Genomic DNA, 12,443 nt, shown 5'->3' on the forward strand with positions numbered 1-12,443 from the left:
TGTAAATATGAAAAAAAAACTTCACGTATACAAGAAATGATAAAAATATAACAATGTTTCAGAAATACATCATTTTAAAGAAAAGGGATGATTTATTATATTAGAATTGATGAACATCACTGTCTGTTAGGCTTGTAACCTTTGCGCCGATATATGCAGACGATGCAAGTTGTGTTTATCAGCACCTGAAAACAAATGTCTTTATACATTTTCCAGGAAAGTAACATAAATTGCATCTGTACGCCAAAGCCCCCTTAACACGTATTGGCTTAAGGGGCTGAAAAACAATAAAAGGGTCATTGACCTAAATCCACTTTACCTCCTAATCCAACTATTCGCTTTGTGATGTTATTCTTTTTTTTTTTCACTTGCACAGCATCTTCCAGGACAGCAACCTGTACTGCTCCCCAACAAAGTACTGTGACATTGATAGTCTGATGGGTAACACTAGCATTTGTTCCTTATGTTTTGTCCTTAGAGATGCTCAAAAGCTATTTTTTTCTTTAATTGAACATCTTAATCTTCGTTGTAAGACCAAAAAGATCTGTAAAAAGGAAGGCTTCCAGCATCGAGTTTGGTCAGACACAAAACACATTTATTTTCCTTCTCATCCAGTTCATCTACATTTGGAGCTGAAGTTAAAAGGCGCACCATTCCCAAGGGATCCGCTGGAAATATTTTTGGGATTCTCTTGGTCTGCCTTGTCACGTCTGAAAATTGTGTCTTGGTCACTTTCAAATTCTGACTCTGAAACCATAAGGCTGGAGTTGTGCTCTGTGCTCCTGTGTTTGATGCCTGTCCAACAGAAAGAATGGCAGATCAATAAATGAGTGCATTATATTACAGCTGAGCAGAATCTAATCCGTCTTACCTTTAATTTTATGGTAAAGTCTCTTAAAAACAACGAACAAAAACACACATGTTATACTTATCACCTCTGTGCAGTTGGTTTTGCACAGAGCAGCCTGGATCCTCCTCTTCTCGGGTCCCTCTTTGCTGCTCATGGCCCCTCCCTTCTATCGAGTGCCCCCACAGTCAACAGCTTTCTATGGGGGCACTGGAGCCGAGTCACAGCTTTGTGTGTCCATTAAGACACGGAGACCCCACCCCCTCTCTCCCCTGATTGACTGACTGACAGCTGCGGGAGCCAAATGGAGTGTCCTGGACGGCTTCGACATTTGTGGACATCGTTGGTGCTGGGGTGGCTGCTACACACAATTTTTTTTTTAATCTTAAGGCATAATGCCTTAAGCCTTGTATACACGATCGGTTTTCCTGTCGGGAAAACTGCCATGAGAGCTTTTGGCTGGGAAAACCGGCCGTGTGTATGCTCCATCGCAGTTTTCCCGACAGGAAAACTGCCGGAAAAAAAAAGGAGAACCAGCTCTCTTTTTTCCCCGCCGGGATCCCCGGTGGTTTTTAACCCGGCAGTTTTTCTATGAGAAACACTGCGATGGAGCACACACACGGCCGGGATTCGTGACCAAAGCTCCCATGGCAGTTTTCCTGTCGGGAAACCCGGTCGCGTGTAGGGGGAAAAAGTTACTGAGCAGGTTCTCGGTTTTCCCCTCGGGTTTCCCAGCGGTAAAAAGTCCGCTGGGAAACCACAATTAGCATTTTTTAAATGTATGTCCTTTCATCATGCGTTTTAATATAAATCCGGTCACTTACTATTTTACAATCCGCCGCCGCTCCGCATAGTTATTCAAAAAAGATGTCCACACCGTTGTCATTTTGCTTGTGGGCATTGTGAAGCCCACAAGCACTTACTTCCTGGAAGTCTTGGATGGGGAGTTATAATGGGGAAGCGCACTGCATCCTGGGAAATTATGACACACATTTCCCAGGAGCATTAGCGTGCCAAGGGAGATGATGTCAGAATCCTAGGTGATTCCTAAGGCAGATTTCGTGGGACCGCATAGCAACAGGCATTTCCAGGTGAGTAAAACTTTATTTTTATTTTTATTTTTTTTAAGTCTAATGAGCGCAATAATGAAAAAAAAAAAATTGGGATGGAAACTCCACTTTAAGGATAAAAAAACTTCTGCCTTTAAAAAAGCATGTTCATGCCAACAACCGGTATTGAGAATATTTTATCTTTGCCTTTTAGTATGTGAAGTCTGGTAAAACTAAACTCTGAGCTGTCCCTCCTCTCCACACACCCACACACCCTCTCCTCTCCCATCCCCCATGAACTAATCACTGGCCAAAAAAAAATTAACGGTCCACCACAGCTGGAAATGGTGCTAGTGAGGGACCCAGACAGCAGACTAAGGGCCCTTTCACACGGAGCGGATCCGTATTGATCCGACCCCGTGTGTGTCCGTCGGCTCAGCGGGGATCATCCGTAAATACCCGCTGAGCTGTCGGCGGAGAGGGCGATGCCCGCACACTGTGCAGAGACCACCCTGTCTTTCCTCCGCTCTCCCCTATGGGGAATCGGATGAATACGGACCGTGTGTCCGTATTCATCCGATCCGTTCCGCCAGACGGAAGAAAAATAGGGTTTTCTTCCGTCTGAAAAAGTGGATCTTTGCGGAGGCGGATCGTTACAGACGTTAGCGGATGCATCATCCGCTAACGTCCACAATCCCATAGGGATACATTACAAGTCCGTAAACGGACTTGTAAAAAACGGTCCGTTTGTCCGCCCATGTGAAAGGGCCCTTAGGCAAGTATAAAACAGGTTCCATAGGTTTGTTTGCCTGGAGGTTATTTTTTTTGCTGTATATCGTTGAAATTGTGTTGAACAGGACATATATATATATATATACACACACACACACATACATATGTTGTGTTACTATTTTTTATATGTTATGTTGTGTTAACACATACATACAATATGTTATTGTAAAACAAAAAAAACTAAGTTGGATTCAGCGTTTCAGTTCCCCCTTAGTTTCAGCTCAATATAAAGATTGCTGTTCAAAATAATATTATAGAATGTAGTAAATAGTGGTGGTGTTTTTCAATTGGAAGGAAGGAATGAAGGTAGTGCAGAAGAGAGAAAGGAAAAAGTAGAACTTTGAATTTTAAAACTATAGTGTTGGGGTCAGGGCTCAAGTCCTGCGGGAACGCGTGGGAACGGAGTTCCTGCACTTTTTTCACAGCAGGAACTCAGTTCCCGTTGCAGGACTAGAGCAGCCGAGCCGCCTGAGCCAATCCTTCACTAAGCGGCGATGCCCAGCTCGAGTCACTGTCAGGGGCAGGCGAACCTTAGTAATCCTTTATGTTACTGGCCGCTTCCTGTATATGGATTCATCAGGTAGTGTGCGGGTATTCCGTCACTTCCTCGATGCCGCAATGTCTCCTGGGAGCTTTTGTCATTGTTCCCAGGAAACATTGCGGAGGTCTGCCACAAGTTATCGCGGGATTTAGAAAGAACATGCGGTTTAGTAATTATGCATATGAGCGTATCATTTTTTATTTTTTTGGTGGGGGAGTGGATCTTGGGTGGGAGTTCCCACACTTTTTTCCCCAGGACTTGACCCCTGGTTGGGGTTCTGTAGTAATGGTAGCCAAATAAAGATCTCACAGTAAGACTGTCCTAAACCGTGACAAATCAAAATGATTATATCATGAAAACACAAAGATTGACCCTTCATGTTAGGGCACATTCACACCTGAGAATGCACCAGACCCCAAGTACATGCGAGAACCCCGGCTGTTAGCTGCGGGAGGCAGACCAATTGAAAGCAATAGGAGATTCCAACAGCTAGTTGTGGTCGCTCGTATGTAGTCACAGGCCAGTGATCACTGGCATGTGCACCCTTCAATGCATGTCAGAAAACAGATTTTTCAGATTTGTTTTTTACTTACCATACTTGGGTCTCAGTGCCATTCTTTCTTGATCATCAAAGTTATCCAGAATAGTATATTTTGTTTTCTTTCTTATTTTGGTCCTCTTCCGGCTGATGTGAACACAAAAGATTTGTATGTCAAAAACGAACGTAAAATTGCAGAATCTAAATGTGTTTTGCTAAAGACCTAATAACCCATTTAGTGCAATGTCTGAATGGTGCAACCAATGACCCTTGGATGTCCGTTGCATTTATGGAACACTGAATGGTACAGTAATTACCGTATATACTCGAGTATAAGCCGAGTTTTTCAGCACATTTTTTTTGTGATGAAAAAGTCCCCCTCGGCTTAAACTCGAGTTTCCTTTTTGCGCCTAATCTCCCGGAATTTGGAGACCTGGTACCCAACCGTCCGTAGGTCCCCTGGACCCCAAACTTAGCTGACAAATATAGCCCCACTCTTCCTCTACAAGTGTGCAAAGTTTGTTGTTCGGGGGACCTATGGCCGGGGAGCACCGATTTTTCAAAGTCGGGCACCCCTTCTATAGACTCCCATGTTAAACGGTCATTCCTCCAGTAAATTTAGGGGCCCAGTACCGGCGGGCCATAGGTCCCCTGGACCCGAAACATGTACCCCCAGTTCTCCTCTACAAGTGTGCAATGGTTGCTGTCTGGGGGACCTACGGCCGGGGAGCACCGATTTTACAAAGCCGGGCACCCCTTCTATATATATACTCCCATGTTAAACGTAAGTCTAGTCATGGACACAGTGAGGGATGCATGGACACCCTAGGCTTATACTCGAGTCAATACGTTGTCCCAGTTTTTTGTGGCAAAATTAGGTGCCTCGGCTTATATTCGGGTCGGCTTATACTCGAGTAACTGAAATATGTTGTTTTTGTATCAGTATATATTTTCTTGAGGTTTATGATTAAAGATTAGAAATATATATATATATTTTTTTTTTAGACTGGTAAATACAAAATATTGCATATGAATGTTTCATATTTACCTTGTGCAGCCATCAGGTGGAGCTAGTGTTTTTGCTGACTACAAACTCTTTGTACTTTTATACCATTATTTGACCCCCTGATTAGATCTATTCAGAAAAAAAACAGCTGAATGATCAGAGGAGGGGGGGGACACACCTCCTTCCTTCATTCATGTAGTGTTGCATAAAGTATCAGTTATAAAGAGGCAGGCCAACAGTACGCAGCTACTGCCGTTTTTTATTTTTTTTGCAATGGTCTGCAAATACTGTGTTGGGAGTTTTTTGTATGAAATGAGCTTACCTAGCCTATAGAGCCCTTTGTTGGGAACTAGCCTATCTATTTGATTGTGTCTTTGTTTTTTCTAAGATTTCTACCTTTTGGTTCTGATCTCCCCATTTACATTATTAGTTACCCTTTGGCATAAGTACGTATCTCTGCATACATTTGCAATGTTGTTACCCTAGCTTTTGTAGTATTATAGTTATTAACTTCCCCAAATGTAACCAAACTTTTCCAGCATATGAGACTGATGTCTAATAATATTGTGGGAAGTACAGTACAGAGAAGTCTAGTCAATCCAGTAATGTTTTTTTACCTTTTATAGCAATAGATGCATACCCAGACCATGCCCATAAGAAAGGCAACCAAGGCAAACGTCAGCACAGTAATATAAAGTACACTCCAATCTGAAAAATAAATTAGTACCCGATATTAACATACTTTGCTTATAGGGTGCGATTTTATTAAAAAATTTCAAATGCAGAAGTGTCTCCATCTTCATAAAAAAATAAAAAATAAATACCAAAAGGAAAAAAGGGGGAAAGTCTCCCAAAAGGGTCTCTCAAAGTGCTCTTGAATCTCTTTCCCAGACATAGACATGCAGACAATTTATTTGAAACATGCTCATGTATGTGAATAAATGCTAATTTCCACAGAATTTCTATAAATGGGAAACTTTACCTCCCTGGGCCCTTGAGTAGCTACAAAATGCTATATGGGCATTTAGCATAGAAAATGGGGGAAGGTCTGGTCTGCCTGGTCACACACTGGTAGATTTTTGTATGGAAGTTCTCATCAGTACATTTAATGACATAATCATGTTGTTGGATAGTACTTCAAAAACATTTGCTTTTAATATTTGATTTAGGAGTAAATAGACTACCGTATATATACTTGAGTATAAGCCGAGTTTTTCAGCCCTTTTTTTAGGGCTGAAAAATACCCCCCTCGGCTTATACTTGAGTCATTGTACCTGCATTCTTGACAGGCATCCATTTTTTTAAAAGTTGTTGCGTCCTCCTGGCGTTCCGTTCCATGATTTGACACGGTGTTCTGCCTATCACGGAGGTCCTCTCATCCTTGGACAGTTTCCCAGCAGACACTGGATCTCCTGATACGCCGTCGTATCTCTGAGTCCGGCCGTCGTATCAATGCGCCTGATTCATAGAATCAGGTTACGCATAGATATGCCTAAGATCCGACAGGTGTAAGTGACTTACACCGTCGGATCTTAGGCTGAAATTCCAGCCCAGCCGCTAGGTGGCGCTTCCATATCTTTAATGCGTCGGATATGCAAATGAGCATTTACGCCGATTCAGAAACGAACGACCGCCACTTTTTTTTTACGTCGTTTGCGTTCGGCTTTTTCCGGCGGAAAGTTACCCCTGTTATAGCAGGGTTAAGTGCGGCGTATCCTATGTTAAGTATGGCCGTCGTCCCCGCGCCGAGATTTAAATTTTTTACGTCGTTTGCGTAAGTCGTTCGCGAATACGGCCGGACGTAATTTACGTTAACGTCGAAACCAATGACGTCCTTGCGACGTCATTTGGAGCAATGCACGCTGGGTAAATTTGCGGACGGCGCATTCGCTGTTCGATCGGCGCGGGGACGCGCCTGATTTAAATAGTACACGCCCCCTAGCCGCGGAATTTGAATTCCGCCGGGGGATTTACGATACACCGCCGCAACTTTAGAGGCAAGTGCTTTCTGAATAAAGCACTTGCTTCAAAAAATAGCGGTGGCGTAACGTAAATCAAATAGGTTACGCGGATCTAAAGATCTATCTGAATCTAGCCCACTGTGTTCAGTGTTCCGCCAATCACGGACGTCCTCTTGTCCGAGGATGAAAGAATGTCCGCGATTGGCGGAACACTGAACACAGTGGGGCAGATCCACAAAGCTATTACGCCGGCGTATCTCTTGATACGCCGCGAAATTTCAAATTTTGCGCGTTGTATCTTTGTTTTGTATCTTCAAAACAAGATACGACGGCGACTCGGCTAGATCCGACAGGCGTACGTCTTAGTACGCCGTCGGATCCAAGCTGCAATTTTTCGGCGGCCGCTAGGTGGCGTTTCCGTCGAATTCCGTGTCGAGTTTGCAAATTAGCTAGTTACGGCGATCCACGAACGTACGTCCGGCGCATTGTTTTTACGTCGTTTGCGTTCGGCTTTTTCCGGCGTATAGTTAAAGCTGCTATTATGAGGCGTACTCAATGTTAAGTATGGCCGTTGTTCCCGCGTCCAATTTTGAATTTTTTAGGTCGTGTGCGTAAGTCGAGAATAGGAATTTGCGTAGAATGACGTCACCGTCGTAAGCATTGGCTGGTTTCAGTTTAATTTCGAGCATGCGCACTGGGATACCCCCACGGACGACGCATGCGCAGTTAAAAAAAAAACGTTGTTTACGTCGGGTCACGACGGATTTACATAAAACACGCCCCCATCACAGAGATTTGAATGGTGCGCCATTACGTCGCCAAAGATACACTACGCCGCCGTAACTTATGGCGCAAATTCTTTGAGGACTTGAAAAAAAGTTACGGCAGCATAGTATATCTTGGTTACGCTGCGCCTGGCGCAGAGGTATGTGGATCTGGCCCAGTGTCTGCTTAATCCGGTTACAGCATTCTCACCCTAGGCTTATACTCAAGTCAATACGTTTTCCCATTTTTTTGTGGTAAAATTAGATCCTCGGCTTATATTCGGGTTGGCTTGTACTCGAGTATATACGGTACTTTTATTAGAAATTTGTTCAATTGAGAAAACAATTATACCCTTTCTTGTCACTGCATTTGAAAAGGAATATCCAATTGACCCTAACAGTTAGAAAATTTTAATACAAAGAATATTCCTTAAATTTTCTAACAAAGTTCTACTAGTATGATCAGCTTAAAGGATAAATTCACCTTTGGGAACATGTGACATGTTCCACCTCTTTTTAGGTGTATTTCCGGTTTCAAGTACCAGTGACACAACTTCCGGTATCCGTGGAATGCACGCTGCAGATGCGAACCTGGAACACACTGATGCCTGTTTCTTCAAGCCGTCTCGTGAGTGGCGTTTTGTGAATGCGCATTAACCCAGTGTCGGCAGTACTTCACTATGTACCTTTTTATTTGTTCATCTCTTTTTTATGCACTGTCTTCCTCGGTCCGCCTGAATAACCGTTCGTGGAAGCCTCTCTGAAGTGAACCTGGATATATGTATCAGACCTTCATTCTATAAGCAATTTTCGACCCCTGGACTGCAAAGCTGAGGGTCTATCAGCTCTGGTGAGTGGGGTCGCAAGATTTGACTCTGCCAGGCCCGCGTTACCTAGCTAGATTTTTGCACCTGAGTAGGAGTTTGTGCTGACATGGAGCTGATCAGGAAAGGAAAATTGCGCGAAGTATTTGATATAAAATTTTCCAATTTCTTGACGGCTCCATGTCGGCCTACCACTGAGAATTAACTAGCTAACCAGGGTGGGATAATGGAGAAACAAAACAAGGTTAATTATGGCCTCTGGCTGATGAGATAACCATTTTTCTAAAACTAACAGTCGTCAACAATCTATGTGATAATGAGAAATAAAGATGAAGAGGAAAAGAAAAGAACACCAGCCTGGAAAAGGGAGTCAAATGTATTGCCTCGCACACACGTATGGGATTTCCGACGGGAAAAGTTACCCTCGGAAATCCCGAGTGGAAAGCCCAGAAAATGCTCGGTTCAGTCTTTCCCCTACACACAACCGGGTTTCCCTACAGGAAAACTGCGATGGAGCTTTGGCCGGGAATCCTGGTCGTTTGTATGCTCCATCGCAGTTTTTCCCATAGGAAAACTGCCAAAAACCTCCGGGCAAAAGTTTGCCGGATTTCCCTGGTTCTCTTTTTTTGTCCGGCGGTTTTTGGTCAGTTTTACCGTCGGAAAAACTGCAAGGAGCATACACATGGCCGGGATTCCCGGCCAAAAGCTCTCCTCACAGTTTTTCAGTTGGAAAAACTGATCATGTGTACGAGGCTTAAGAGTTGGGTCCTGCAGGTGAGGGTATGGGTGGGGCATACCCAGTGGTGGGTTGACATGGAGCTGTCAGGAAAGAATAAATTTGAAAGGAATGTACTCACCGCAATTACTTTCCCCATCACTGACATAATGCTCGATAAAATTTTCCATCCAAAAGGGATAACAAAGGCAGGATTTTGTTATTGGGTCACAGTGTCCATGTCCCGAACATTTCAGAAGACATACTATTATACAGAGAAAAATTATTATAACTGGTGTGTACTGCTGCCTGGAAACAAAGACAAATCTTGTATAGATGTAGATCTAGTCATCATGGTCCTCATAAAGTGCATATTTCCCCACACTATTAATCAGCAACGTGAGAATTTTAAAAGATCTAAGTACCATGAACTAAGAATATTTTATCTGTTCAGCTGATTATGGTCAGTGCTTCCCCTCCCCATTCCATAGGTATAGTTTTTTTTTTTTTTTATAATTGACAATTTTTATTGGGTTTAAAACATAAACAAAACAATACAAAAGTAAAAGGGAATCAGCAGTCGCCATCAGCTCTGGAAAGGACACGGAGGTCTACACAGTATAAAATTAACATACAGACCACAGACATGAGTCAATAAGGGAAAAGCACTGCGTATCAGACCGAAGTAGCGCTAAAGTAATTATAGCGCAGGCTTCTCTCACCAAACAGACCATTAGTGAGGTCCGCGGTTTACGTTTGCGTGTCCCGCTATTCCAAAGGGAAGGAAGAGAAAGGGAAAAAAAAAAAGGGTGGGGGGAGAGGGACAAAACAAAAGTAATAAGAGAAAGAAAGAAAGAGGAAAGAAGGGGGGAGAGGATAAGGCAAGGGAAGGGCGTAAGAAAGACCCAAGCAGAAGGGCGCGTCCCTCCCGGGCTCCAAGTGATCGTGTTGTATAGAACGGGGGGGGGGGAGGTCTTGTGAGGTTATGGGGGGTTCGCCGGTGCCACGGTTCCCACATTGCTGAATGTCGGTCCACGCGGTCCGCTAGCCTAGCTGTCATGGACTCCATGACCTCTACATCTTTAATTCTGGAGTAAAGGTTGGATAGAGATGGGGGGTTTCGTTGTTTCCAGTAAAGGGCTACTAGACATCTGGCTGCTGTTATCCATAGGTATAGGTTAATGCATTGCCATGTAGAAAGATCTTTTATACAAAAGTTCTTTCTTCATTCAGATTGTGCTTCCATGTCCAGTGGCGTCACTAGGGTTGGTGTCACCTGGTGCGGTAAAATATGGTGTCACCCCCCCAATAAAAAAATTCAAATATTTTTTACCCTACTGTTTTCTCTCTGTTCTCCTTTCTTCCCCTTTTCTCTCTCTCCCTATCCATCTTTCTTGTTCGTTCTATCCCTTCTTCTTTCTCTCCATTTTTCTTTGTCCCCTCCCCCCACCTCTCTTTCTCCAGAACCGGAATTCAGAATTCTCAGGAGCCTATAGGCCAGGGGCGTACCTCTGCATCCTTCAATATCTTTTTGTTACTACTGTGTACCCCTCTCCACAACTGCACCTCTGGACCACTTTACATTGCACAGTACCCTGCACCCCTTTACATTACACAGCCCCCTGCATCACTGGATCCCTTTAAAATTACACAGTACCCTGCATCACTGGACCCTTTTAAAATTACACAGCACCCTGTATCACTGGACCCCTTTACATCTCACAGCCCCCTTCACCTCTGGACCCTTTTACATTACACAGCCCCCTGCACCACTGGACCCCTTTACATTACACAGCCGCCTGCACCTCTGCACCCCTTTACATCACATAGCCCCCTGCACCTTTGGACCCTTTTACACTACACAGCCCTCTGCACCCCTTTACATTACACAGCACCCTGCACCTCTGGACCATTTTACATTACACAGCACCCTGCATCACTGCACCCCTTTTACATTACACAGCCGCCTGCACCTCTGCACCCCTTTACATCACATAGCCCCCTGCACCTCTGGACCCCTTTACATTACACAGCACCCTGCATCACTGCACCCCTTTTACATTACACAGCACCCTGCATCACTGGACCCCTTTACATTACACAGCACCCTGCATCACTGCACCCCTTTTACATTACACAGCCGCCTGCACCTCTGCACCCCTTTACATCACATAGCCCCCTGCACCTCTGGACCCTTTTACACTACACAGCCCTCTGCACCCCTTTACATTACACAGCACCCTGCACCTCTGGACCCCTTTACATTACACAGCACCCTGCATCACTGGCCCCCTTTACATCTCATAGCCCCCTGCACCTCTGGACCCTTTTACATTACACAACACCCTGCATCACTGCACCCCTTTTACATTACACAGCCACCTGCACCTCTGGTCATGTCAGCTAAAAAAAAAAAAAAAAAAAAAATTTTTTTTTTATTTTTTTTTTTTAAATCGGGATGGTGTCACCCCTCTAGTGGGTGTCACCCGGTGCGGCCCGCACCCCCCGCACCCCCCTAGCAACGCCACTGTCCATGTCCTCCTGCCATCTGATGCCTGTAGGTAGCTTTTGAAAGTCTGCCATACTAGTGCAGAGTAAATCTTTTATGTGGATCAAGGTTAAAGGCATTGACGAAACATTACAACATTTTTAAATGTATTTATAGATCCATGGATATACAAAGGCAAAATACAGAGCCTAGAGGTTAAGTACAACCATATAGTACACTTACCAGCTGTGTCTACTCTAAGAACTTTGTACAATAGAAAATCCGCCTTTTCTTTCAAAAGCTGGTTTTGAAGCGTTCGTTTAACATCTATTGCCTTCCATGTTTTAAGGGGATGTCCACTTTGCACATAGAATAGGATCACAGTGCTGTTTTTTTTTTTTTTAACAGAATACAGTCAGACATTTAGGAAAATATGATTCTCATTAATTCAAAGCAATGCAATAATTATTGTTTAGAATTGACAAGACATCTGCATTATTTCTACTGAGGGCCACAACTGATATATTCTAGAAAAATATTTATGGCACTTTGGAACTTAGCATTATAGCAAAAACCGCACGTTACAATTTGCAATCCCAGAGAAAGGGGCCATAAAACGTTTCTTGAAGTACTAGGTAGCATTGCAACGATACCTGTCCGACTTCGGGGGGCGATTTGACAGACATCTGTGCAGGTTCTTGAACAGATGTCTATTCAAATCGCCCCCAAAGTCTCCAAAAGTAGTACAGAAACTACTTTTGGGAATTGGTGCAGCGGCGCACCGATTCGGACGGTGCCATTGCCTGTAATAGCCAGTAAGTGTCATTGTGAATGTGGGATAAAAACTTTGGGGTAGATACAGGTACATTTGCGTTTTTTTGCGGAGGCGCAGGGCAACGTTTTTGCCCTGCGCCCCCG

At 43.9% G+C, this 12,443-nt stretch overlaps 1 protein-coding gene across 2 annotated transcripts in view; it reads right to left on the reverse strand.

The window, feature by feature from the left end:
* Positions 1-371: 371 nt before the first annotated feature.
* Positions 372-12,443, reverse strand: part of KIAA0319 (KIAA0319 ortholog) — a 68,924-nt gene continuing 56,852 nt past the window's right edge. For both annotated transcript variants that reach the window (XM_040353806.1, XM_040353805.1), the window contains exons 17-21: positions 11,769-11,911; positions 9,180-9,302; positions 5,391-5,481; positions 3,823-3,914; positions 372-795 (exon numbers count right to left, since the gene is read on the reverse strand). In XM_040353806.1, the coding sequence (XP_040209740.1) occupies positions 617-795; positions 3,823-3,914; positions 5,391-5,481; positions 9,180-9,302; positions 11,769-11,911 (628 nt within the window). In that variant the 3' untranslated portion in view covers positions 372-616. The remainder of the gene's footprint in view (positions 796-3,822; positions 3,915-5,390; positions 5,482-9,179; positions 9,303-11,768; positions 11,912-12,443) is intronic.

The sequence above is a fragment of the Rana temporaria genome, chromosome 5 (genome assembly GCF_905171775.1).
Source record: "Rana temporaria chromosome 5, aRanTem1.1, whole genome shotgun sequence".
In the NCBI taxonomy this organism is placed as follows: domain Eukaryota; kingdom Metazoa; phylum Chordata; class Amphibia; order Anura; family Ranidae; genus Rana; species Rana temporaria.